Genomic DNA, 22953 nt, shown 5'->3' on the forward strand with positions numbered 1-22953 from the left:
GAAAGTCAGGGGTATACCATAACGCCTTGTTGCACTTTCCCGTCACTCCGTTCCGACCAAACGGAGCATTGGGCCAGCTCATACCATCGCTTCTCTGCTGGTACTCATTCGTTCGGTCACACAGGGGCAACGCGCCCCCTCTCATCTGTGAATCTCCAAGTCCTTGACGCGGAGCTCGACTTGTTTCAACCGCCGCTGAGAAGAACCGGCTTTGCTGTCTTGACCTCAATAATGGTTGTCTCTGTCTTGTCGATGCTGCAGACGTAGGCGGGCCTCGACGTCGCGCATTGTCGGCTGCCGCAGATTTCCTTCTCCGTGTCTGGTCAACGTCGTGCGGGCGACGATCTTCTTCTCGGTGTGCTGGGAGGCAAGGTATCGGGTGCTCGCTTCGCCGCTCGTTATGCCTATCGCTGGGCAGCTCGGCTTGTTGGAAGTCTGCTACCGTGCGGATCAGGTTGGAAACATAGCCTTGCAAAAGTCTCAACCGTTGGACTTCTCGGTCGACGCTAGGGCGTCGCGGATGCCCACACCTGAGTTGACGCGTACCATCGAGGTAACGTTGCAGATGGGAGCGTGGTGCGAGTCCGGGTTCGCAATGGTCGGCGATGACTTCGCACTCGAAGCACTACTCCTCATGCAGCTGATGGGTTGGGCATGCGCCGCGACCCTTCATTTTCCACCACTGTTTGATGCATGTCTGAGTCTTGTTAGTTTGAATGCTACACGGATCGGACCTTGAATCAAACATGGAGTCTGTTCGACACGCGGCTCGTTGCGTGTAGAGTTGCGCCTCCCAGAACCAGGAAATGTAGGTACCTACCTCATGGAACTTGCACCAGCACACCAGCCTGGCCATCTTGTCGCCTGGTTGGAATTCTTCGAAACAGATGACACACTCGGCATCATCTCCATTCTCATCGATACAGTCTTTCTCGGTGGCCGTGTAGGGAAACATGCCGCGAGCAGCGTGACTGTGCCTGTGCGACGACGAACCCGCTCCTTCGGCGTTGCCTGCACTGCTCATACCGCGAGTGCGGGTAGTTGGTAAGCTGGCAGACGTCTGCGCTTGAGGACGAGTCGCTGCTGAGTTGGGGGCGGGCGACGACGAATGGAGTGCGATGCACTCCTCAATGTGTTGCGATCGTGCAGAGTCGTCGCCATCTGGGCCCTTTGCTGGTAGTTCCCCGCCGCAGATGGGACACTCATCCTCTTCGGCGATCTGCCGTCTAGGCCGGGGGTTCAGCTGCTGAATCGCTGGAGGCTGCGGTGTCGGTACGAAGAACTGCCGTGGGAACCTATCGCCTGCTCTCACGGAACTTGAGCCTGATCCTGCGCGTTGCTGTGGGGCTTGTGGGAGGTAAGTGGATCCTGTAGGCGGGCGAGACGAGGCCAAGGTGTGGTCATTCTGGCGTGTAAGCGAGGGATACACGTGGCCCAGGGTTGGCAGAGGGGAGGGCCAGCGGTCTTCCGGACGTGAAGGATCATGGTAGCTGACACGGCGGGTGCTAAAAGGATCACGTGAAGGCTGGGTTTGGCTTCTCTGGCTAGCAGGCCGGGGCGCAACGTGTAGGCTGGATGACGATGGGTGTGAGCGTTGGTAGGGCGGTGCTGCGCCTGGGATATAGTCTGGGCGCGTAGCTGGCGGAGGCGGCTGGCCATGGGCGTGGGTTGCTGGAGACGGGTACTGCGGTGGCAGACTGTAGTTTGGGTCCGGGACACAAGGGTTGCAGACGCGGACTTCCTCCCCCCCTCCTAGCGCTGGGTTGCGGAAGGGGCCGAAGTTGGACATGGGATTCGCGTCATCGTCGCCGCTTAGGTCGATGAGGCTGTTGGCGGCGTCCGAGGGCGGATGCACGATGAACTGGCGGGGGATGGTGATGCGGTGCGGCGAGCACTGGGAACACACGACGCGTCCACATTTGCGACAGTGGTGCTTTCTGAACAAGAAGGTGAAGTGCCTGTTGCAGACGGGGCAGTCTGCAACGTCTGCGTCGGGCTGCCAGGCCGGCAAGACCAGATCGCTCTCGCGCCTGAACGGGCTCGGCGTGGTGGAGGGGGCAGCGTAGGAGGGCGGGGGTGGCAGCGGGCGCTCGAGTGCGGGTGCGGAGGCGGATGCAGGCGGGGGCGATGCGTCCAGCACAAGGGGATTCGAGCTGGAGCCGTGGTGCGAGGCGCTGTGCGGCCGGGTGCTCGAGGGACGCCGCATGGGTGAGTCGGCTGTGGTCAGACGCCTCTTACGGTCTGCGCTGCTGGAAGGCGACGAGGCGTCGGTGGGCAGGCGAGAGGGCAGCGGCAGCGGCAGCGGCGGCGACGACGACGAGGCCGGGACAGGGTCCGTAGTGGGTGTCGTCGAAGTAGGGGTCAAGTGCGGGCGCGGGCGTGCAGGCGGGGCCTCTCGTAAGAAGTCGACCCACGTCTCTCCGCCGTACGCGTCTCGTGGTTGAGGGGCAAATTGCTCGGCGACAGCGCCGTGCGGGTGTGGGCGAGGGCGGTGGGGGTGGAGGTGCGACGAGGGGCCGCTGCTGGACTCGCTGGGGGCGGGTTCGCGGGCAGCGGCCGTGTGACTGCTCGAGCGGCGCGGTGGACGAGGAGGGTGGCCTTGCTCGGGAGGCATCATGGCGTGAAGCGTGCGTGTTCAAGCTCTCGGTGGAGCTCTGGGCTGTGGGCTACGGGCTGCGGGCTATGGCGGTGGATGTGGATGTGGATGTGGCTGTGGCTGTGGCTGTGGCTGTGGATGTGGCTGTGGATGTGGCTGCAATCGGACGCTCACGGCGACATGCCGCCACGCACGCCTTGGATGCGAGGCAAGGATCGTGTTAGTAATGCAGCCTGCGGACAGTCTCTGCTCTGTGGCCTGCTCTCAGCGTCTTCCCCCACGTGCGTAGCATCCAGACAGTGTGCAGGTGTGCAGGAGAGGAGCCACTGGTCACGGCGGTGCCGCGGCGCTGTAGTGCGCTGGGTGCGCTGGGTGCGCTGGGTGCGCTGAGCGCGGTGAGCGCGGAGGTGAGTGGGTCCCGCCGCAGATTCACAGTGGACGCAGCGCAACGTCTGACCGCTGGCTATCGGGGACTCGGGGGCAAGTCGACAAGGCTGAAGGCAGCTCTGCGGCTGGCAAAGCGAGGGCCGAGCGGAGCCACTCCAAGTCCTGGCCAAGCGACGGTTGTGGAGCTTGCCGAGGGCACCTGGTGCGGTGCGGTGCGGTGCAGTGCGTGCGGTGCGGTGCCGTCATGTCGAAAGAGCCTCAGGCCGTCATGGCGGAGACCAGATAGCTTATCTTAGCCGCACCTGCCTCGACAACCGCCAACCGCCAACCGCTAACCGCCAACCGCTAACCGCCAACCGCCAACCACCGACCACCGACTGCCGACTGCCGACCGCCGACCGCCAACCGCTAGCCGCCCACCGTCCGCTAGCCGCCCACCGTCCACATCACGCCATCCAGCGAGCGAAAGGGCAAGTGCTCTCACAACGCTCACAATACTCGACTATGTATAGAGCCACAATATACAGACAGCAAAGTCGCCCACCCCAAGCCATCCAAACGTCCCATGTAGGCACCGTCCCATCAGCGCCTGTAAGCTTGCCTCTGCCACCCCAACCTGCATGCTCCCCAAACCAAACCAAACCAAATAAATGCCGTAGAAAAGGAGCGCTTTTCGGCCATGACAAGTGAACATGTACAACCACAAGGCTTGCCGGGATGACAGAAAGTGGACCGTCGCAGGAACAGGGCCCGCTCGAGACGCTGTCCTTGTCCTGCGCTGCCCAAGTCGTGCGCTGCCCAAAACACCGTCTACCCCACACCTGACACCTGACACCTGACACCTGACACGTGATACGACAGCCATGAGAAATCAGCGCTAGAGTTGCCGTGACCTTCGACTTCGTGCACTCATCTGCGTGCTGCCGCTTTGGCTTCGGTCTACAATCTCCGCCCTCGCTTCCACGTCCGCCCCGTCGTACCCATCGCTGTGGAAGCTGTCTTGCGTCCGGTGTCCTTGCACGTACCCCGTGCTGACCATCCCGTGCCCGCCTAGGACCGGCGGTGGAGCGAGCACGTGTCGGTACGTGCTCGACGCTGCCGAGTCCCCAGGCGATCGCTCGGGCGAAGGTTCCGTCGATCCAAACGGCAACCGGATGGGCAGTGTGCCACCACTGGGCTGCAGGTATCCCTGGCTCGCCTGCGCCATGGGCGGAGAGTCCATGATCCGCGACAGTCGCTCCTGCTTCTCCACCATGGCTGCATCGCTCGATGCTGTCCGTCGAGAGCTCTTTCTGGGTATCGTCGGCGCTCGCTTGCCCGCTTGCCCTCGTCTTGACGTGCGAGAGATGCGCGACCCAACTCGACTGGGAAGCTCGATGCCGCCGCCCGCATCGATGGGGCCTAGCATGGGCGGGATCTCGGAAACACGAACCGAGTCGTAGCCAAAGGGCTCTTCGTCGCTGTGATCCGACTCGCTGTCACTCAAGGACAGCCTTCGATTCTCCTCGGCAAGCACGCCAGCCGAGGCTGCACCTCGTCGTGGACCCCGCTGGCTCTCCTTGGATTCGGGCGATTCAGGGTCGTCCCGATAAGGCTCCTGCGTGGGTCGTCGCGCTGACGGCTCGTGCTCCTCTTGCTCCTCTACCGCCATCATCTGCTGCGGCGGCATCCGAGTGCTTCGGACAACCTCGAATCCCTTGCTCTTTTCCTTCTTTCGCCCGCCGCCCATCAAGTTCAGACTCTTGAACCAGCCCGTGGCAGAGGACACGGGGCTCATGGGGTCGGCAGGCCCCGTCTTCAGCTTTCGACTCGGCTGTGACGACAACGCTGGTCCGCGCAGACCGTAGTAAAAGTCCGACTCTCGAACCGAGTAGTCCGTGTTGTTGCCGCGTTCCAGGTGAGAATCCGAGTCGTTCTCGCGGTTCACGCGCAGGTAGGCTGGCGATGCGCGCGATGGACCCTCGCCTGCGTCGTGGGCAGCCTCCATGTCCATCTGGTCCGAGTACGGTACGTCAACAATGTCTGCGCTTCCGAGTGGCGGCGCCCCTCGGCCACGTGCTCCGGGTCCTACCGAGTCCATGGTATTGGTACGCACACGCGGTGGCCTGTAGTAGGGATCGGCCGCGTCCAGTTGTGTTCCCATGGTCGGTCTCCGTGACGTCTGGCCAGAACTGCCTCCCAAGAAGTGGAAGGGAATGGCGTTGACTCCAGGCGTACCCGGACTCGTCCCTTCGCCGGAACTGAAGTCGAACCCTCCGCTTCGACGCTGCTCATCCCTGTCGTAAGGCTGGTTCAGCAGTACCGCAGAGCTGGCAGACAGGCTACGCGACCGGCTGTTCATGAGGGGAATGTTTTTGTTTTCATCGTTGACCAGCATGGCCGCGTTGGAGTTGAGACTGCTCCGTTGTTTCCGGTGATTCACACGCTTGGAGAGTTGGCGCTTGCCGAAAACCTTGGTGAGACCGCCTCTGGTGTCCGCACCCGCACCCGACAATCTTGCAACCACCTCGACAATGGTCTGGAGGGCGTTGAGGAAGAAGCCGAAGATGAGCACAACAGCATGCAGAAGCAGGATTGCGTATCCAATCCAGCCCTTGGAGGACTCCGTGACGCCGAGCGAAGGGACAAAGGCTACCGAGAGGAGGATACAGGTGAGTCGAACGACCGAGAAGAAGGTGTGGTAAGCGTTCATCGACGTGTTCGACTGAAAGGGCCGGAAGGCGTGTAGAGTTAGGATTAGAATTACTTCGCAGATGGCGAGCATGATGATCTGGGCGATGCCAGAGGGCTGAATGGCGCCTATAGCAATGCCTCGTAAGATGGTTAGCAATACAGGAGTGAAGGCAAAGGGTGCGGCGTCGTCCGAGTAGGTGTTGTACAACGGTCCATACATCAGCACAGTCGGAAGATCGTCGAAGAGGTGAGCACGCGGACGCGTAGTGAAGATGAGCCAGAAGATCCAAAAGGCAATGCCCATGACTCCCGTGAGGAGCACGACAGCCGCTCCCACCACCGATCCGGGCGAGCGTGGGGCCACGACCATTTGGAAGAGCGACAGGGTTATGATGGGCAACATGAAGAAGTTGAAGACGATGCGGACAATGTTGCCGGCGGTAAAGGACCAGTTCTTACCGGTGAGGTCGCCGTCTTGTGTGTCGGTCAGCATGCGCATGAGCCAGCGTGCCATGAAGCCAATCTGGGTCAAGACAAGGACGATGGCGATGAGTACGAGCAGGAAAATGGCCATGCAGGCCCACATGTCCCGCTCCATGGTCAGACCGACGTACTGGCCAAGTCGGGTCAGCCCATAGGTGCCGTTGACAATGTAGATGCCGTCATCGAGACTCTGCGATCCGTTCCCTTTGCTGACGAAGCTCTCGTTGAAGAGAAGAACGGACCAGCTGGCCTGGCTGACGACGGGCTGGAAGAAACCAGGGTAGTTCAAGCTCAGACTGCCCGCCAAGACGATGAACTGGATGTACTGCAGACAATCGCCGAATCCTGGAGTGACGAGACGCAAGAGGTCCTCGTCGCGGCCGTAGTTGCTGGTCCAACGGAAGATGTTGGATGTTCCCCACGGGCTGCACGTGGCTGCGAAGACGGTCGCGATGGCTACCAGAATGAGCACCGCGGCGGGCAGGTAGCATATTGCGTCGGACAGCTTCTGGCCGAGGTCGGGCGTAATGTTTGCGGAGACACAGGCCAGGGTGTACTTTCGCTCGTCTCCGGACACGATGCGCAGCTCCGATGCCCAAGTGGCGAAGGCATAGGTGCTGTTGAAGTCGTGCGCCACGGTGAAGCCTGGCAAGCTGTACGGGTCGCTCGCATTGGCATCAAAAGCGGGAGCCATTGGGCAACGTGAGGCGGGGGTGTTCAAGACGTTTGCGCAGAACTGCTTGCCTGGCGAGGTCCAGGACGAGTAGGTGAGGGTCCTGAAATCGGAGAAGAGGGTGGTGTATCTGTTGGAGGCCTTGTCGACATCGATGATCTTCCCGATCAGGGTCCTGTTGGGATTCTCCCAGCTCGGATCGCCTGGCGGAGGTAAGGTGCCCCTATCCGATTGGCCAGAGACGTTTCCGTAGACGGTGACGTTCAGGTTGTGTGTGGGGTTGGCCGTGTCGAAGGCGGCCCACACGTACATGGGCGTGAACTGGAGAAAAGGCACATTGTTGTCGATGAACAGCTTGTCCAAGCAGTTGTCGAAATTGACGAAGACGGCGGCGGCGGGCGGGGGGAGCGAGGCGAGAACGAGGAAGAAGAGGAGGGTCGGCAGTGCGCGCAGCAGCGGCATGGTGCCGTGTCTCCGCCGCGGGCGTGGCGGTGGGTGTGTGTGCTGGTGCGAGGGTATTGCGGGAGGTCTGCCGCCGGGGGGCATGGGCGCGGCTCTGCGCTGTGTAGGGACTGCCATTATCGTGTGCAGTTGCCCTTCATGTTCAACGTCCAGGCTGTCTCTCGACGGAGGTGCGTTGTGCAAGGGAGCGGGCAACGGATGGCTGGCCCAGGCTTGTAGTTTGATGTCTTGGTGCCGTGGTGTCTTGATGTCGTGGTGCCGTGGTGTCTGGATGTCGTGGTGCCGTGGTGTCTGGATGTCGTGGTGCCGTGGTGTCTGGATGTCGTGGTGCCGTGGTGTCTGAATGTCGTGGTGCCGTGGTGTCTGGACGTCTTGGTGCCGTGGTGTCGCGGTGCCGTATGCGCGGGCGTACTGGTATGACGTGGTGGTCGCGAGGATGGAAATGTCGATCTGGACAGTGATCGGTGCTGGGGGGCGCGGACAGCAATGGAGGCTTTGGCACCCAGGGCTGAGGCCTGGTCGCACGCACGCCGGGGATGGCCTGCTCAGAGATCAAACACGGGGTGGCAGGCGAGGACAAGGAGCGTCGATGTTCGATCCAGAGGCCCAAGGCAGCCGCAGCCGTAGCGAATGTGCGAAGCGAAGAAAAAAAAAAAAAAAGGCGTCCGGCTGGTCTCCTGAGGTGGGCGGGCAAGGATTGGGAGGTCTGGCGCTTTGGCAGGCCGTCTGGCGGTATGGAGGCTTGGAGGCGTAGACGTTCAAGCGCGACCGGGTCAGGGCACTAGCCGCACAGTTGGCCCGTATAGGAGCACGCCAGTGCACACTACCGTGTACAGCTGTTGGTTGCGTCTGAAGAGCTCATCGCTCACGGCTCCGACTGAGATGAGGACTGATGGGCGGCCGCAAAGGAGGCGGCGCAGGGCAACACGGCGTAAGATGCTCACGCGCCAACGCCGGCAACAGCAGCACCCGCACCAGCACCAGCACCAGCACCCAGCACCAGCAGCACCCAGCACCCAGGGCCACGCTCACGCCTTGTATCGTCATAGTTGGGCCAAGGCGCTCTTACTGGCTGGCAAAGGAACTCTGTACGCCTTTGCTGGGCTACATGCACGAAAACGCACGCGAACCTTGCAGGGAGCCCCTGATTGGATGTGCGGCCATATTTAGCAACACCCGCGGGAGTGGCCCAATCTGACCGTCTGACCGTCTGACCATCACCCGCCGCCATCCAAGCTGCCACTCACGCTGCCGTTCAAGCTGCCGTTCAAGCAACGAGATGCTCGGCTACAAGAGCTGCTGTGTGTTCTTGACAACACCCTCGTGTAGCCGTCCTCGAGAAATCATGTCCTCGTGTCCACATGTCCACGAATACCGTGTTGGAGCGCTGCAGCCCGCAGCAGCTCACCGCACGCCGCACGGCCGGCCTGCACAGCCACTGCTGCACTAGCAGATCAGCGCCCACATTTCATGCTCACAGCTGCAAGTCGGTTTCATCTCCCAGCGCAACAGCGCCTGCGCAACCCGCCTTGGTCTCACCCATGCCCGCTCCCTTCATAAGGAAGCTGCGTCGTTTGACGTCCAAGGCCGCGCTTGAAGCCCCACACGTTCACACAGCACACCTAGGCTTTGCCGCCACCCACACACCCACACACCCACACACCCATAGTAGCCTGTGCCTTGGCTACAACGTCATGTAGCCGGCGCAACGGCTTGGACAAGACAGCAATGTCTTCTACCGGAGCAGCAGAGCCGGTCGCTTAGCTTCGTCGTGCTCACCAACATATCCACATAGCCCTGTCCTAGAGCTGCCAAACCCCTATTCGTGCTTCTGCAGATGCAAGACGACTCTCCATTCCAGCGTTTGTGCCAACGGTGCTGAACATGGGTCATGCTTCCAACTACACGAGACCTCCAGCTGTCAGGACCTCGCTGCAAATCAGGCCGCATCTCCAGCTCACCAGCGACCAGCTCGTCAGCAACAGGGGAAGAACAGTAAACAGCACGATGCGACGACTACCTTGCACGAGCCTTCTCTCGTGGACAATGTCGTGGACAACGTCGCGCATAGCATGACCAACCTTGCTGGCCAAGCACAGCAGCCACCTGCCAACCGTAATCTACACTCTGCCCCACTCGCAACAAGGATCGACAACCTCCGACCTCCAATCTAGCATACTGTTTTCCCCGCAACAAAGTCACAACGCCCGCACGCTGATTCCGGCCGCAGCACAATCCAGGCACGACTCGCATGCATTGCTTATCGCGTCATCTTGCAGGGTGCTGATCCATCGCCAGCATGCCATATCACGTTTTTCTGCCATTCGGCACGCCTCGCTTGCGGCTACCACCTCTTCTGGCAGGTACCGGCAACACAGCGTGATCTATCGACCAAAGCCCCGCTCCTATCAACGAGAAAGGCGCCTCAGCGGCACAAATACAACGTCGTCCTGCGCCGGCTTCGACGCAAGGTGGACAAGCCCGCAAAGCATCGCTTGGCATCGAGCTAAACGGGTTAGCCTCAAGAGCTGTTAGGCAGGTCCTCTCTGTTAACGCCTTGGCAACGATTGTCAAAAGTTCCGCTGTCGATGATGATGCAGGGTTCTAGGAGGCTGGGACTGGTTCAAAAAGCTCGTCATGTCCAGCGGGATTCTTTGGCTTCGTTCTACGTCTCTCCAATCCATCAGCTGGGAAGAATTGAGACCACATGGCAATGCGTTCAACACTCCTGGCCGCCGGCCTGCTCCTCGGCTCGGCTCAAGCTTTGACTACCGAGTAAGTATTGTCGCTGGAGGTGGCAACAGGACACTGACTTTCCGTAGGGGTGTACTTGCTGCGCCTCGCAGAAGCACTGGAAGCCTGAGCCCCAAGGGTGTACGTTTGGCCTTGGCAACCACACAGGCATGGTACTGACCTCACAGGATCGGGCACTCTTCTCATCGACCAGCTACAACTGGACCACTGCAAAGGCTACGACAGGATGGTACTTTCTTGATGTCGAAAGTGGCAAGACGAACAAGGCACCTTTCGGTAGCGAGGTTTCCGAGGTCGTCTGGATCGGCGAGACAGAAGACAGCATCTTGTACTTGAACTCAAGTAATGAGGAGGTCCCTGGGGGTGTCACACTTTACACCGCTGATCTGAGCGGCGAGTTCAACCCGTGAGCATCAACGAGACCGGACACTAAAGAACCCTGGCTAACGAGCTTCAGTTCACTGGTGGCGTCTTTGAATGCGCCGTTTTCGGGTCTCAAGGCTGCAAAATCTGCTGATGGCTCTATCCACTTTGTTGCAAACACTCTGGCTTACTGGGGCAACGGCTCTGCCTACAACCCTGAGCTCGCCACGACTCCCAAATCGGCGGGTCAGCTGTACGATGCCAACTTTGTCCGCCACTGGAATTACTACATCACCGAGCAGCGGTATGCTGTCTTCAGTGGCAGCCTTACCAAAGGCAACGGCAGCTACTCCTTTGATGGAGAGATCAAGAACCTCCTAAAGGGTGTCAACTCAACCGTCACCCACCCAGAGAGCCCAGTTCAGGGATCGTCAAGCGACCCAGGTGACTACGAGATCTCGCCCGACGGCAGCAAGGTGGCCTTCCGCAGCAAGTCTCCCGACCTGCCCAAGGCCAACTACACCGCCAGCTACATCTATGTCGTGCCCCATGATGGATCTGAGGTGGCCGTAGCTATCAACGGACCTGGTACAACTGCTCCGGAGACCGCCCAGGGTGCTTCTGGCTACCCCGTGTGGTCGCATGACAGTAAGAAGCTGGCTTACGGCCAGCAAGACGGTATCGATTACGAGTCGGACCGCTTCAAGCTCTACGTTGCAGACATCGACGGCTTGAACTCCAAAGTCCATGCGGTTGCTGAGGACTGGGACTCGTCTCCTTCAGGCCTAAAGTGGAGCCCTGATGATGCGGATCTTTGGGTTGTCTCCGAGCTTCATGCCGCAAACCGTCTCTGGCTCGTACCTCACGATGCTCCAGCTGACTTCAAGCCTGTAAACTTTACCGGACCTGACACCGTGCTCTCCGACTTCGATATCCACCCAGATGGCTCTGCTTTTGTTTCAGCGGCTGCCTCCTGGACCAGCCGTATCTTCTACAAGCAGTATCCCAAGGAAGACAAGAAGGTCATCTTCACAGCCAATGAAGTTGACCCGGAACTCGCCGGGCTCCTGCCAAACTCCACCTCCAACTTCTGGGTCGAGAACGAAGATGGCGACCAAGTCCAGTCTTTCGTTTTCTATCCCACCGACTTCAACCCTGAAGAGAAGTATCCCCTGATGTTCATCATTCACGGTGGTCCACAATCCACCCAGGGCGATAACTGGAGCGTACGCTGGAACCTGCGTCTCTGGGCTGATCAAGGCTTTGTGGTTGTCGTAACGCAATTCACTGGCTCCCCATCGTACAGTCAGGCTTTCACAGACAAGATCCAAGCCAACTGGGGCGGCTCACCCTACAACGACCTGGTCACCGTCTTCAACCACATCAAAGCCAACATCAGTTACATTGACACCGATCGCGCAATCGCTGGCGGCGCATCTTTTGGCTGCTACATGACAAACTGGATCCAGGGACATGCTCTGGGCCGCGAGTTCAAGGCGCTCGTCTGCCACGATGGAAAGGTGAACCAGGTTGCCAGCTACTCCACCGACGAGCTGTGGTTTATCCAGCGCGACAACAACGGTACTATCTGGAACGACCGCGCAAACTACGAGAAGTGGGATCCTATCGTTTACTCGGCGAACTTCAGCACCCCGGAGTTCATCATCCACAACGATCTCGACTACCGTGTGCTTATTTCCGAGGGCCTGCAAACCTTCAACATCCTTCAAAGCCTCGGAGTGCCGAGCCGCTTCCTGCATTTCCCTGACGAGGGCCACTGGGTCACGAAGAGAGACAACAGTCTGCTGTGGCACAAATCCATCTTCAACTGGATTAGATACTATGCTGGTCTGGATGAGGAGCTGATCCAGGAGGGCGTCATTCACCAGTAGATGTATACTCACGAGACTAGACTACCTTGCTATGCGATGTAATGGATCAGGAACCAGTGACGTAAAAGTCCACGATTAATGCCAATCATGAATCCCCAGCTTTCGTTTCCGTTGATCGTTGCACAGCAGGAGACCCGCTATCTATCGATTGCCCGAAAAGGAAGCTTACGTGAGCGCACACCCGGGGCCTGCATCACGATAGCACCTTGTCCTTCCTCTTCCGTCCAAAACAGCTTGAATACGGACGTGAAAGGGTTCTCACGATGCTCAGTAAGCCATTACTGAACTGGCGCCATCCTTTTCAGAGGTGAGTAAGCTGGGAGATGATGAGCAGGCTGGGGAGACAAGCTGCAAGAGCGGATCCAAGGGCTTTGCTGAATCTACGTATAAGTACTGCGTTGCAGCGCCTTGTTGTAGGCAAGCACAACCAGTCTACCCTTCATCAGCAGCAGCAGCACCACCACCAACAACATCATCATCATCATCATCATGCACAGCTCCACCTTCCTCCTCGCTGCCTCCGCCGGCCTCGTCGCCGTTGCTTCCGCGGGCCAGGTGAATTTCTACTCGGACACGAATTGCAAAAATTACATTGGCGAAGCGCACCCAGGCAGCTACCAAACGACCGGGTACGTACTCTTCGCCACCCAGCCCAGCCCAAAGCATCCGTCTCCGCCCATCCGGCACAAACGATGGATGCATCCCAAACAAACCCAGCTGGCATGTCTACAAGCCACCGACTAACCTCCCTCTCCAGCGGCCCCGCGGGTTCCTTCTCCGCCCTCTGGGTCAGCATCGACCAGAAAGCGTGCAGCAGCACGTGCGGGCCGATGATCATCTGTGGGGATTCAAGCTGCAGTCGCCGCCAGGCTACTGGGATCGGCAGGTGTGTTAGCTTCAGCAGTGGTGTGTGGGCGAGGAACGGATGTGGGCAGGACATGTGCTGAGGGGAGGATTGGGCTGGGGAGTGACGAGTGCACGCGTGAGGCGTGAACGGAGTGTTGGGTGGCTGGGGATCGATGTATTCAGAGCCAGGAAATGGAATTCTTCGTGTGAAGAGCATGCGTTTTTGACCTCGTTCTCGTCTCGGCTTGGCTTGGCTTCGGTGATGGCTTGCTGCGGAGCGGGACTCGAAGGAGTAGGTAGCTTCGTGAAGCACGTGGGAGATGAGGCCCAGCACCGCCCTGGACATGTCAAAGGCAAGGTGGCGGCCCCTCTCGCTTTTGCGTCGTTCAGTCAACGCAAGACCCTTGGCACGCGACCTCGCAGCCCACGATACGGACTTGGTGTGGATGGCACTTCGTGCGCTTACCATAAGCTCATGATTGCCCCGAGAAGGCGCGACTGCGGTGCAGAAGGGCCGAGCCTCAGCAGCAGATGCGTGGCTCTGGGTTTCAGTGGCTTGCAGATCCGGCGCTACTCTGTCCAACGGATGGATTCTGGGGACGGGAACGGGAGCTGGGGGTTGGTGTTGGATACGCCCAGGGTGTTGACGTTGTCGAGGCTTGACTGAGTGATGTCATGCTCTTACTCGGCGATGGCACGTCGAGGTCGACCAACAAAACGCACCACAGCGGTCTCCCACAGATGATCTAATCACCAGGATTCTAGTAGTCTCCTGCCAGGTGCACAGCGGGAGGAGCCTGTGGCACAGCTCAACCCCTTCAGCTCCTCCCGGAGTGATCGACCACCATCGTGAATTCGCCCACAACGCCGCGCGCCTTGGTGGACTCTCCCACCACCACTTGACGGCGCATGAATCGAGCACACGCTCCGTTGCCTCTGCCGTCGAATATCAACTACGAACCATAGCGCGCAGATTGGGGTGGTCATTGATGTACATACGAGCCGATGCTCGTTCAGTCGAACCATTGCGGTTAGGACGGATCCGGGGTCGAGCTCCGGCGCTGCTCAAAGCCTCTTCCGAGATGACGATACGACGGTTCCGGTCAACTGCGGCGAAGTCTGCTCACTGCCCGCCCACAGGTATTCGATTTTTCCCAACACGCAGCGATAGCAGGTCGCTTTAAGAGGGACCAGGCCCCCCGTTGTAACCACGTACAACCACTTTGGGTTGAAAGTCGTACAGAAGGCTCTGCTGATCCACGATCCAGCGCTTTGCCTGACCCCCCAGCTGCACGAAAAGCTCGAGCAATTTGCCCGGCAAAATGGAAGGGTCTGAAGAAGTCCACTTCGGTCGTAGAGGCTGCATTAGGCAGCCATGCCTCTTGTGTTTATTGGCTAGAGTGTAAAGCTGGCAATCTTCGTCTCAGCGCTATCGCTGAATTTTGGATGTGGGTCGCTCTGTCCTCGGTAGAAGAAAGGGGAGCTGCGAGCTACGGGAACGATGGCAAGGACGGCAGCAAAAATGGTCCAGCGGGAAGAGCGTGGTCGTGATTCATGCGAGTTGGGTTGCGGGCCACGATGGTTCCAGCGGGCGGAGGGGCATATGACGCGCAGCTCCCATGTCCGTTTGCAGCCAGGTTTTGCATGGACAGCAGCAAGAACCAGACGGAGGTTCCAGTTCCTGCAGCAGTGATCGGTGACCAGCGACGCCAGCTGCTCCGGGTATGTCAGTCTACTTCCTAAAACGTCGCTATGACCGTTCAGCAGCAACAGTTGGTGTGGGATCGACGGCAAGCGAGGAGTCGAGGATCCATGCATGCCATGCCAATTACGCAAAAGCCCAGTCCCTTGGATTGGATTGGATTATCGCTGTGTCGGTGCGTTGCATGGTTGATGAGATGACATTCCAGGCTTTCCATACTTACCGAGGTTGGTGGACCCTTTGACATCCAAGGAATCTCTATCAGAAGGTGCAGCGTCGCAACTCCGCCGCAACGCAAGGCGGCACATGTAAAGCCGGGCCCTATGTTGTTTCTCAACGGTAGTCACTAGGTGGCCTGTCAAACGGTGTCTGTTCGCCTGCCGCGGAGGCTTGACTTGGGACCGCCTGAATCAGCTTCCATGCTAGGAAATCCACTTCACACGGCAATTGGGTGGATAGGCTTCTAGCGAGGCGGCAGGGACTCACTGGACCTCCGGCTGGACGGTGCTAACAGCGGCAGGGAGCTCCGCATGCATGCAAGCAGCCAGCAGATGTCAAACACTACTCTGCCTCTACCGAGTCAGTAGGATGCTTTTCGGTAATGTCCACTTGAGGCAAATTCCCCTTTTACTGGGCCACCCGAGATATATACGCCCAAGAGGGTCCTTTGCTGCTTCTGGTCCCGTTGCCCTCACACACTGAAGTTCGTTCTTTGAGCCAAGGTGCCACAACATCATGTCGGCAACCGTCGAAGACTTCCAGCTTGCTGCGGTAGCAGCAGGCTTCACAATCGGCTTTGGCTTTCTCACAGTATGGGAAGCCATCCAGCAAACCCGACGAAACCGCAACCCGCTGAGGTCGGTCTACATCTACATGCTGTGGGGTGAGATTGCTGTGAACATATGCATTGGCGTTGTCGGCTGGCTTTTCTTGACTGGAACTTTGGGGCCGACGTAAGACAACCTAACCGGCGGTACACACTGATTGATGCTAACAATACAACAGTGTCCCGGTCCTGTTCTTCATCCTTCTTTTCTGGGTCTTCCAAATCCAGCTGCTCATGCAGATCATCATCAATCGAATCGCCCTCATCGCCGAACATCGAACTACCGTCCGCAACATCAAGTGGGGTACCATCATCGTCATCAGTGCCATCAACATTGCCGTGTTCTGTATCTGGATCCCTGCGCACACCGTCCCACCCGTCAGCCAGGTCTTCGTCAACATCAACAGCGTGTGGGACAAGATCTCCAAGGTCCTTATTCTCATTGTTGACGCCGGTCTGAATTGGTACTTCCTGCGCATCGTGAAGATCAGACTTGTAGAGCAAGTCGGTCTCACAAAGTACAAGCCGCTTGTGAGCTTCAACGCAAAGCTCATGGTCGTCTCCATCGCGATGGATGTAAGCTTCGAAGCCCGCTCACGTGCACCGCGACATGTGCTAACGTCACCAGGGTCTCCTCATCGGTCTCATGTTCCTCAAGAATCCAATCGTGTACATACAATTCCACCCCGTCGTCTACATGGTAAAACTCAACATCGAAATGTCAATGGCCTCCCTCATCGTTCGCCTTGCTCAGGGCCAGTCCGATAATGATGCGTCCCCTGCTGGGTTCGACAGCTCCACTGGCCCCTCCAACTCGCAATCCGACCGCCGTTCAAAAGCAAAGCCAACCCAGTTCCAATCCTTCCAATTGACGTCCGCCAAGGGAGGGAGAAGCAAGATTCACAGCCGAAACGACAGCGATGAGAGCCTGGGGCAAATCCATCGTACGACGGAGCTGAACGTGGTGGTGGAGCACGTGGACAAGCTGAAAGAAAGCAGTGAGGGAAGCTCGAGGAGTAGCCATGAAAACCCGCAGAGTATGTTTGGGGATGAGACGCCGTTGCATAAGAACAACATACGGATTACGGGGAAAGCTCTGTGATTTTCTTTTGTTTGCTAGATACCACCGTACAGAAAAGTACACGTTCCCTTCTTCGCTGAAGCAACACTTCCCGTCTGCTCTGATTCACGCTGCACAGCCTGAGCTAGTCACGACTGACCGTAGGATCCCACGCGCAAGGCTCGTACGCCCCTGTGTCGAGGGTCTCCATGTCTTCTGCGGAGAGCTCGAAGTCGTAGACCTGGGCGTTTTCCTCGATCCTGGACTTTGTGACCGACTTGGGTAAGGGGATGAAGCCCTGGAGTGTGAGGTTAGCCTTGTTTCCATGTCTAGCATGAGCACGAACAACTCACCATCTGCAGACTCCACCTGATCAACACCTGACTTGGCGTCTTTCCATATTTCTTCGCCAAGGGAGTCAAAAGCGCATCGTCGTTCCTTGTCGCCCTTACAATGGGACAGTACGCCTCGCAAAGCACACCTCTCGCCTTGCACCAGTCGACGATGTCTTTCCTCGCAAGCCACGGATGCAGCTCTACCTGATTGATGCTGATCACGCCACCCTTGCCCTTGCCCTGGCTGCTCTCCGTCTCTTTGATGTATGCCTCCAACTCTTCGAGATGATAGACACCGTAGTTGCTTACACCGATGGACCTGATTCTGCCGTCCTGCACGCCTTCCACGAGCGCCTTCCACGCTCCAATGCGATTCTCCTTGCCGCCGTAGGGCGAGTGCAAGAGATACAGATCCACGTAGTCGAAGCCCGTGATCTTCAGCGTGTTGTCGATGTGCTGTTTCGAGTTCTTGTAGCTCATTTCCTTGGGCGGTATCTTTGTCGTGAAGAACAGCTCTGAGCGTGGGATGCCACTAGCCTTCATGCCCTCCGCGGACGGCTGCTCGTTGCGGTATGCGACGGCGGAGTCGACGTGGCGGTACCCATTCTTGAGAGCATGTTCCACAACTTCCGCGCACTCGGCGGCAGGGGTCTGGTAGACACCGTATCCCAAGGCTGGTATATCGTAGCCAGAGGGCATGCGATATTTGGTGTTGATGGTGATGGAAGACATAACGCGGAATGACGGATTAAAGTTACGAACTCTTGGGGCGTTGGGGACAGATAGAGGAGCACGCAATTGAGTGAGTCTTGAAACAACCGTGTTGCGCAGTGTGAGCATAACGAGAAGTGAGTTGGGTATCGGGGTGCTTCTTGTATGCTGTAAAGGTGTAGTCGAGAGGATGGAGATGAAGCGCCAGCGGACATAAGCGGAGATAGCTGGGGTTAGCCCAGTGAAGCTCACCGCGTGTAACTCTTTCAAGCTGCAACACCACCATTTAGCGTTGGGCATGAAGTTGGATCCGACTTCTGTTCAATATCGTGCAATTGCCCAAAGAATACAATTTTCTCTCTCGCATCTGTTCACACATAGTCTTTCCAGAGCTTTCATCATGTCTCCACGAACTATACACCGCATGGGCTCGTACTTGGTCCCACTTCGTCTCTAGACAACGCCTCCCATCCTGGCCAAAGACCTGCTTCTCACCCTCCTCATCTACTCATTTCCACTAACCAAGGCCAAGTCCCGGATCTTTTGGCCGGACTATCCGCTTCCGCCGCTGAAGTACTCGAACCGTACTCTTGCACAAGCTGAATCCAACAGAGGGCCTCCCTGGACTCCCGGGCAAGTGTGTCCTCGTGTAATCGAAGCCCACCGGCCCCACTATGAACGCTTCCCTAAAAGATCCAAACTCTATGGGTGCCGCTTCGATAACCAGGAGAATGTCCACTCCGCCCTTACACACTGTCCGAATGTCGAAGAACCAAAACTCAATCTGGGTAGATGCAATGTTCGTTCTTCGCGCGATATGATTCATGCACCACGCTGACCAGCTTCACAAAGCCATTGAATTCCGGGACTGGCGAAGACGCATGTAGTCTACCAATTCATCCGTCTGGCGAGGACCGCTATCCAAACCGGAGGAAATCGAGGGTCAGCGGGTCAGGGAGGGACACCCGAACCGGAGATATCGCAGCTCATGAAAGTGGCAGACAGTGATCTGGAGAGGTGGGAAGAGTATGTGCGGAGCGTGAAATAAGCCAAGGACGATGCGCGCCGACCGAGGAACGAGGCGGTGGAAGAGAGTGGGGAGACGAATATAGATTTGCGACTCAAGGCAATGAATGGACTGAGGACAGCTGGAGGAACCGAGCATCAGCTTTGGAAGGAAAAAAAAAGAGTCCAGAAGCAGACGTGGCAAGGCTGTTACCAGGGCGATCGAAGAGTCTCAGAAACCTAGAGATAACAGGACGCAGAGGAGAAGAGATAACAGGACGCAGAGGAGAAGAAGGGGGAAGACATGTACACGGCTGTCTCTTGGACACAAATCTGGCGTCACAAGCAGCACACGCCAAGCATCTTGCCTGGACCCGTATCCATCGCAATCCCGCACTTGTAGCTGCGCGGAACCAAACGACCATGGATCCCATCACCATGAGATACAAACACGAGCAGAACGTCAAGCTCCAAGCACCGAGTCCCCGGAAGAAAACCGCACATCTCGCACATGCAAAATCCAGAAGAGAGAATGCAGCACCCCCCACGACCAGAACACAGAGGGATTGGTGGGGTCTGGAGGGCGAGTCGGGGAGCTCTGACGACTGTAGTAGGTCTGAAGCGTGAGTCGGGGAGCTCTGACGGCCGTAGTAGGTCAAGACACAGAGAGCTGCGGTCCGGTGCCTACAGGGAGGTGTAGAATGACGAGAAGCGTGGACAGGGCAATGACAGGTGGTCAGACGGGAGGGAGCTGCACAAGGCATGTTGCCGAGGAGAGGAGGGACACAGATGGGATGAAGGGGGATTCGTGTGGCTTCTCGTAGGTGGACGGGTGTTGTTGCGTGACGAAGGCTTGTAGTAGGCAGCAGCTGTGTCATTGGGCGTGCTGCAGTTGAGTTGAGATGGAGTCAAAGGCTTGATCCTCGGCGTTTGATGATTTGGCTACGTGGCGCTTGATCCATCTCTATCATGTCCATTGTTCGCGTTGTCCCACCATCGGCCAGAAACGAAGTGCTTGCAGTACCCAGCTTCATCGATATATCGTTCCCCGTCTACTCCTTATCGAAACGAACAGCTGGTTGCTCCTTGATCCAGCTCAGATCTACCTTGTGCCCGAGCAGCTCGCGAATGTTGGAGACGCCGTATTTCATCATCGTGGGGCGCTCAAGAGACAGACCGAAGCCGTAGACGCGCATGTCCTTGGGCAGACCCATCGGTTCCAGCATCTCAGGTCTGAACATGCCAGAGTTTCCAATCTCAATCCATCGCTTCAGGCCCTTGTGGTAGCCGAAGATTTCCATACTCGGCTATGCAGATGTTAGCGCATGCGATTTGAGGCTTGGTGTTAGATAGACGCACCTCTGTGTAGGGGTTGTAGGCAGGCTTGAAGCGCAGGTTCTCGAGACCCATGTTGGCGAAAAAGTCACCGAGGAAGCGCTGGAGGCCTGTGTGGTGTGAGTAAAAGGTACAAAGGTACACAGAAATGAGGAAGAAACGTACCGCCCAGCGTGAGGCCGAAATCTGCGATGACACCCTCGATCTGGTGGAACTCGGCCAAATGCGTGGCGTCAACGGTCTCGTTACGGAAGACACGGTCGATGGAGAAGTAGCGTGCAGGTCGGGGGTCTTCCGCTAATCGGTGGAGTGCCCATGTCGATACGGCAGTTGTGTGTGTGCGGAGGACCAGACGCAGTGTCTCCTCGTCCTTGAACTTGTAGCGGTCTGCGGCCCAGGTTAGCACATGCCATGTACACTTCTAGTCGAACGTACAGCCTATCGAACCGAAAGCACCCTCCTCGTGGACTTTCTTGACATCGTTCCAGTACTTCTCGAAATCCCTGGGCTTCTTGTTTCGCGTGTCGCCCGTTGAGAAGAGACGTTGCGAGCTGGCCTCCATCTGGTCCATCTGTGCTTCGCTGTCGGGGTCTGCGCGCGGCTTGTCGGCTGTGGGTGGATCGGAAACGAAGAAGGTGTCCTGCATGTCACGGGCGGGGTGTTGTTGCGGTACGAAGAGGGCATCGAAGTTCCAGAAGCCAGAGTCGACAAAGCTTGACAAGGTTAGACTGGTATATGTGAAAGTGGACAAGCATGGCTCACTGTGCAGTAGGCATCTCGACGAAGCCTTGCGAGAAGAAGATGTTCCTGAATTCCTGCCTGACCTTCATCAAGGGATGTAAGGCGCCAGCGTCCTGTTGAGCGCCCAGCGCAGCGAAGTTGTAGGGCTTGAAGTTTGCTGTCTCCCAAGCGCCGGTGGTGAGCAGTTCTGCGGTCAAGTCTGTGTGCTCGACGGGCATCTCCTTTGCGTACTTTGGACCCTTTGTGACTGTGTATGTGATGACCTTGGTGACGGTGACGAGCTTCTTCTTCTTCAGCTCGTTGAGCTGCTTGGCGTCTGACACCGTCTGCGATTCTTGGATGCTCTTGAGGAGTTCCTGCGTAGTGTCCTTTGGCTCTTCTGTGGCCACGAGAACGAGGTCGGTGCCGTCCTTCTTGATCCACTTGTTCTTGAAAGCATTGCCCTGCCCTACGCTGGCAGACTCCTTGCCAACGATGTTCTGTGTCCCAGGTATCAGCTTCAACTCCAAGTGCGCTCGCCGAACAGGCTACCCACAGGCAATTCCTTGATCGCAATCTTGCCGGCCTCCTTCACTGCCTTCCAGACGTTGAACTCGTGACTCCCGTTGGCGACGATTCCTTCTGATTCCGGGGTGAGGACGACCTGCTCTTTGTCCAGCGTCTTGTATTCGACCATGGACCGGCTGGCGAGCCTGTCGAGGGCTGCCTTGATGTCGCGCTGCGGTATGGCGGGGAAGTCTTCATTGCTCGCGAGCGTCTCCTTTGTGTCGAGGAGATCGAGGACGTCTTGGGTGAGGTTGCGACCTTGAGTCTCGAGCGGTACGGGCACGGGGCCCCGTGTTCCTGTCATTTCGATGTGTGCCTTGACTGTGTCGTGCGTGGGGAGCTTCCATGGACTCTACGTGGGGTCGCGCGCTATGAGTCGAAAGTGGAAGGAACACGGAAATTTGGAAGGCCCGAGCGGACCTGCACGCGAGGTGATTGGCTCCTGCACTCGCGTGCACTCCGCCATCTAGGCATGTCTTGACCTCGAGCCTGCAGTGCAGCAACTCAGTATGTACATATTTACACCTTCTGCTCGCATTGCATGGCTCCCACGCCCACAGCAGGTTGGAAGTTATTCTCACTGTTTTGAGCAGTGCACGTTTGAGCCAGACAAAGCACGGTAACGAGGTGAGTAGAGAGAGCGTTTGCGCCGATAAGTGGTATGAGAGATGTTTTGGGTGCCTCGATGAATCACATGTGTTTGCCCCGATACGTGGTGTGGGGGATGTTTTGGTTTCCCTGATGAATCACATGTTTGCCCCGATACGTGGTGTGGGGGATGTTTTGGTTTCCCTGATGAATCACGTGTGTTTGCGCCGATATGTGGTATGGGAGATGTTTTGGGTGCCTCGAGGAATCACGTGTGTCTGCGAGAGAGCTGGTCCATTCTACCCTGATGGGTTCAGTGACCTACCCTGATGGGTTCAGTGAGCGCACGGGGTGCACGTGAAAGCGCGCAAGCAAGAAAAAAACTAGAGGCTCTCTACCAGCCATTTCTTTTCATGGAAGCGGCATCAACCGCCGTCTTACCGCATGGAGAGCCGTCTGCTGCCGCACCATGTCCAGTGCCGCCAATAGTTCCGTGTCTGGGCGCTAGGGCATGACGAAGCTGAAGAATCTGTTGATATCGAACCGAACATGAGCAGTAGCCAGGAGTGAGGTCATTGCATGTTGCAACCAAGTGCAGGCTTGGGGGGCATGTGGGCTGAGCTTGTTGCTCCTGATGTGAGTGTGGATTAGACGCTTGAACTGTAGCAAGACTTGGGCTTATGGCTCGTAGGATGGAGATGCGCCTGATGGTTGCTTGATGGTGCTTGGTCGTTCCGTTGTGCATGCTCTGAGATGGCGTGGCTAGCTAGCTAGCGCGGTCTGAACGTGAAGATGGACGATGGAGACCATCCACGACCACATTGACAGGGCTGACGACGCCTTGTTACCAAAGTCCGAACATGGTTGCAACCTTGGTAACGGCGAGCAGAGCCGGCAGAGCCGCACGTGAAGCGAGTCAGTACTTGGAAGTGGAGCAGGTGATGCAGCTGTGGAGTGTCGAGGTTAGTGAGCGTG

At 57.7% G+C, this 22953-nt stretch overlaps 7 protein-coding genes across 7 annotated transcripts, besides 12 other annotated features; 3 read left to right on the forward strand and 4 right to left on the reverse strand.

Annotated features, from left to right (window-relative positions):
- Window positions 1-625: 625 nt before the first annotated feature.
- Window positions 626-2617, reverse strand: EKO05_0002557 (uncharacterized protein; the record flags this gene model as incomplete). The annotated part of the gene is made up of 2 exons (XM_059635939.1): window positions 626-697; window positions 821-2617. 2 exons carry the CDS (start codon window positions 2615-2617, stop codon window positions 626-628), a joined length of 1869 nt encoding a protein of 622 aa, XP_059491922.1.
- Window positions 2048-2127: a tandem repeat.
- Window positions 2274-2310: a tandem repeat.
- A 71-nt stretch (window positions 2618-2688) lies between the features above and the next one.
- Window positions 2689-2752: a tandem repeat.
- A 432-nt stretch (window positions 2753-3184) lies between these two features.
- Window positions 3185-3223: a tandem repeat.
- Window positions 3224-3291: 68 nt separating this feature from the next.
- Window positions 3292-3427: a tandem repeat.
- Window positions 3428-3800: 373 nt separating this feature from the next.
- Window positions 3801-3832: a tandem repeat.
- Window positions 3833-3860: 28 nt separating this feature from the next.
- On the reverse strand, window positions 3861-7391 carry EKO05_0002558 (uncharacterized protein; the record flags this gene model as incomplete). Its single annotated transcript, XM_038938044.2, has 1 exon — window positions 3861-7391. The coding sequence occupies one exon, from the start codon at window positions 7389-7391 to the stop codon at window positions 3861-3863; it is 3531 nt and encodes a 1176-aa protein (XP_038801156.2).
- Window positions 7392-8237: 846 nt separating this feature from the next.
- Window positions 8238-8291: a tandem repeat.
- Window positions 8292-8659: 368 nt separating this feature from the next.
- Window positions 8660-8699: a tandem repeat.
- A 210-nt stretch (window positions 8700-8909) lies between these two features.
- Window positions 8910-8940: a tandem repeat.
- A 1041-nt stretch (window positions 8941-9981) lies between these two features.
- On the forward strand, window positions 9982-12283 carry EKO05_0002559 (Prolyl oligopeptidase; the record flags this gene model as incomplete). Its single annotated transcript, XM_038937717.1, has 4 exons — window positions 9982-10049; window positions 10097-10148; window positions 10196-10434; window positions 10486-12283. The coding sequence occupies 4 exons, from the start codon at window positions 9982-9984 to the stop codon at window positions 12281-12283; spliced, it is 2157 nt and encodes a 718-aa protein (XP_038801157.1).
- Window positions 12284-12722: 439 nt separating this feature from the next.
- Window positions 12723-12774: a tandem repeat.
- EKO05_0002560 (uncharacterized protein) lies at window positions 12773-13230 on the forward strand (the record flags this gene model as incomplete). Its single annotated transcript, XM_059635940.1, has 2 exons — window positions 12773-12912; window positions 13041-13230. The coding sequence occupies 2 exons, from the start codon at window positions 12773-12775 to the stop codon at window positions 13228-13230; spliced, it is 330 nt and encodes a 109-aa protein (XP_059491923.1).
- Window positions 13228-13284: a tandem repeat.
- Window positions 13285-13368: 84 nt separating this feature from the next.
- Window positions 13369-13399: a tandem repeat.
- Window positions 13400-15566: 2167 nt separating this feature from the next.
- On the forward strand, window positions 15567-16759 carry EKO05_0002561 (uncharacterized protein; the record flags this gene model as incomplete). Its single annotated transcript, XM_038937724.1, has 3 exons — window positions 15567-15784; window positions 15837-16233; window positions 16286-16759. The coding sequence occupies 3 exons, from the start codon at window positions 15567-15569 to the stop codon at window positions 16757-16759; spliced, it is 1089 nt and encodes a 362-aa protein (XP_038801159.1).
- A 103-nt stretch (window positions 16760-16862) lies between these two features.
- EKO05_0002562 (uncharacterized protein) lies at window positions 16863-17784 on the reverse strand (the record flags this gene model as incomplete). The annotated part of the gene is made up of 2 exons (XM_038937905.2): window positions 16863-17015; window positions 17071-17784. The coding sequence occupies 2 exons, from the start codon at window positions 17782-17784 to the stop codon at window positions 16863-16865; spliced, it is 867 nt and encodes a 288-aa protein (XP_038801160.2).
- Window positions 17785-19820: 2036 nt separating this feature from the next.
- On the reverse strand, window positions 19821-21694 carry EKO05_0002563 (Phenylalanine--tRNA ligase; the record flags this gene model as incomplete). The annotated part of the gene is made up of 6 exons (XM_038938184.1): window positions 19821-20075; window positions 20128-20213; window positions 20269-20490; window positions 20539-20816; window positions 20866-21323; window positions 21380-21694. The coding sequence occupies 6 exons, from the start codon at window positions 21692-21694 to the stop codon at window positions 19821-19823; spliced, it is 1614 nt and encodes a 537-aa protein (XP_038801161.1).
- Between the last annotated feature and the right edge of the window lie 1259 nt (window positions 21695-22953).

The sequence above is a fragment of the Ascochyta rabiei genome, chromosome 4, assembly GCF_004011695.2.
Source record: "Ascochyta rabiei chromosome 4, complete sequence".
NCBI lineage: Eukaryota > Fungi > Ascomycota > Dothideomycetes > Pleosporales > Didymellaceae > Ascochyta > Ascochyta rabiei.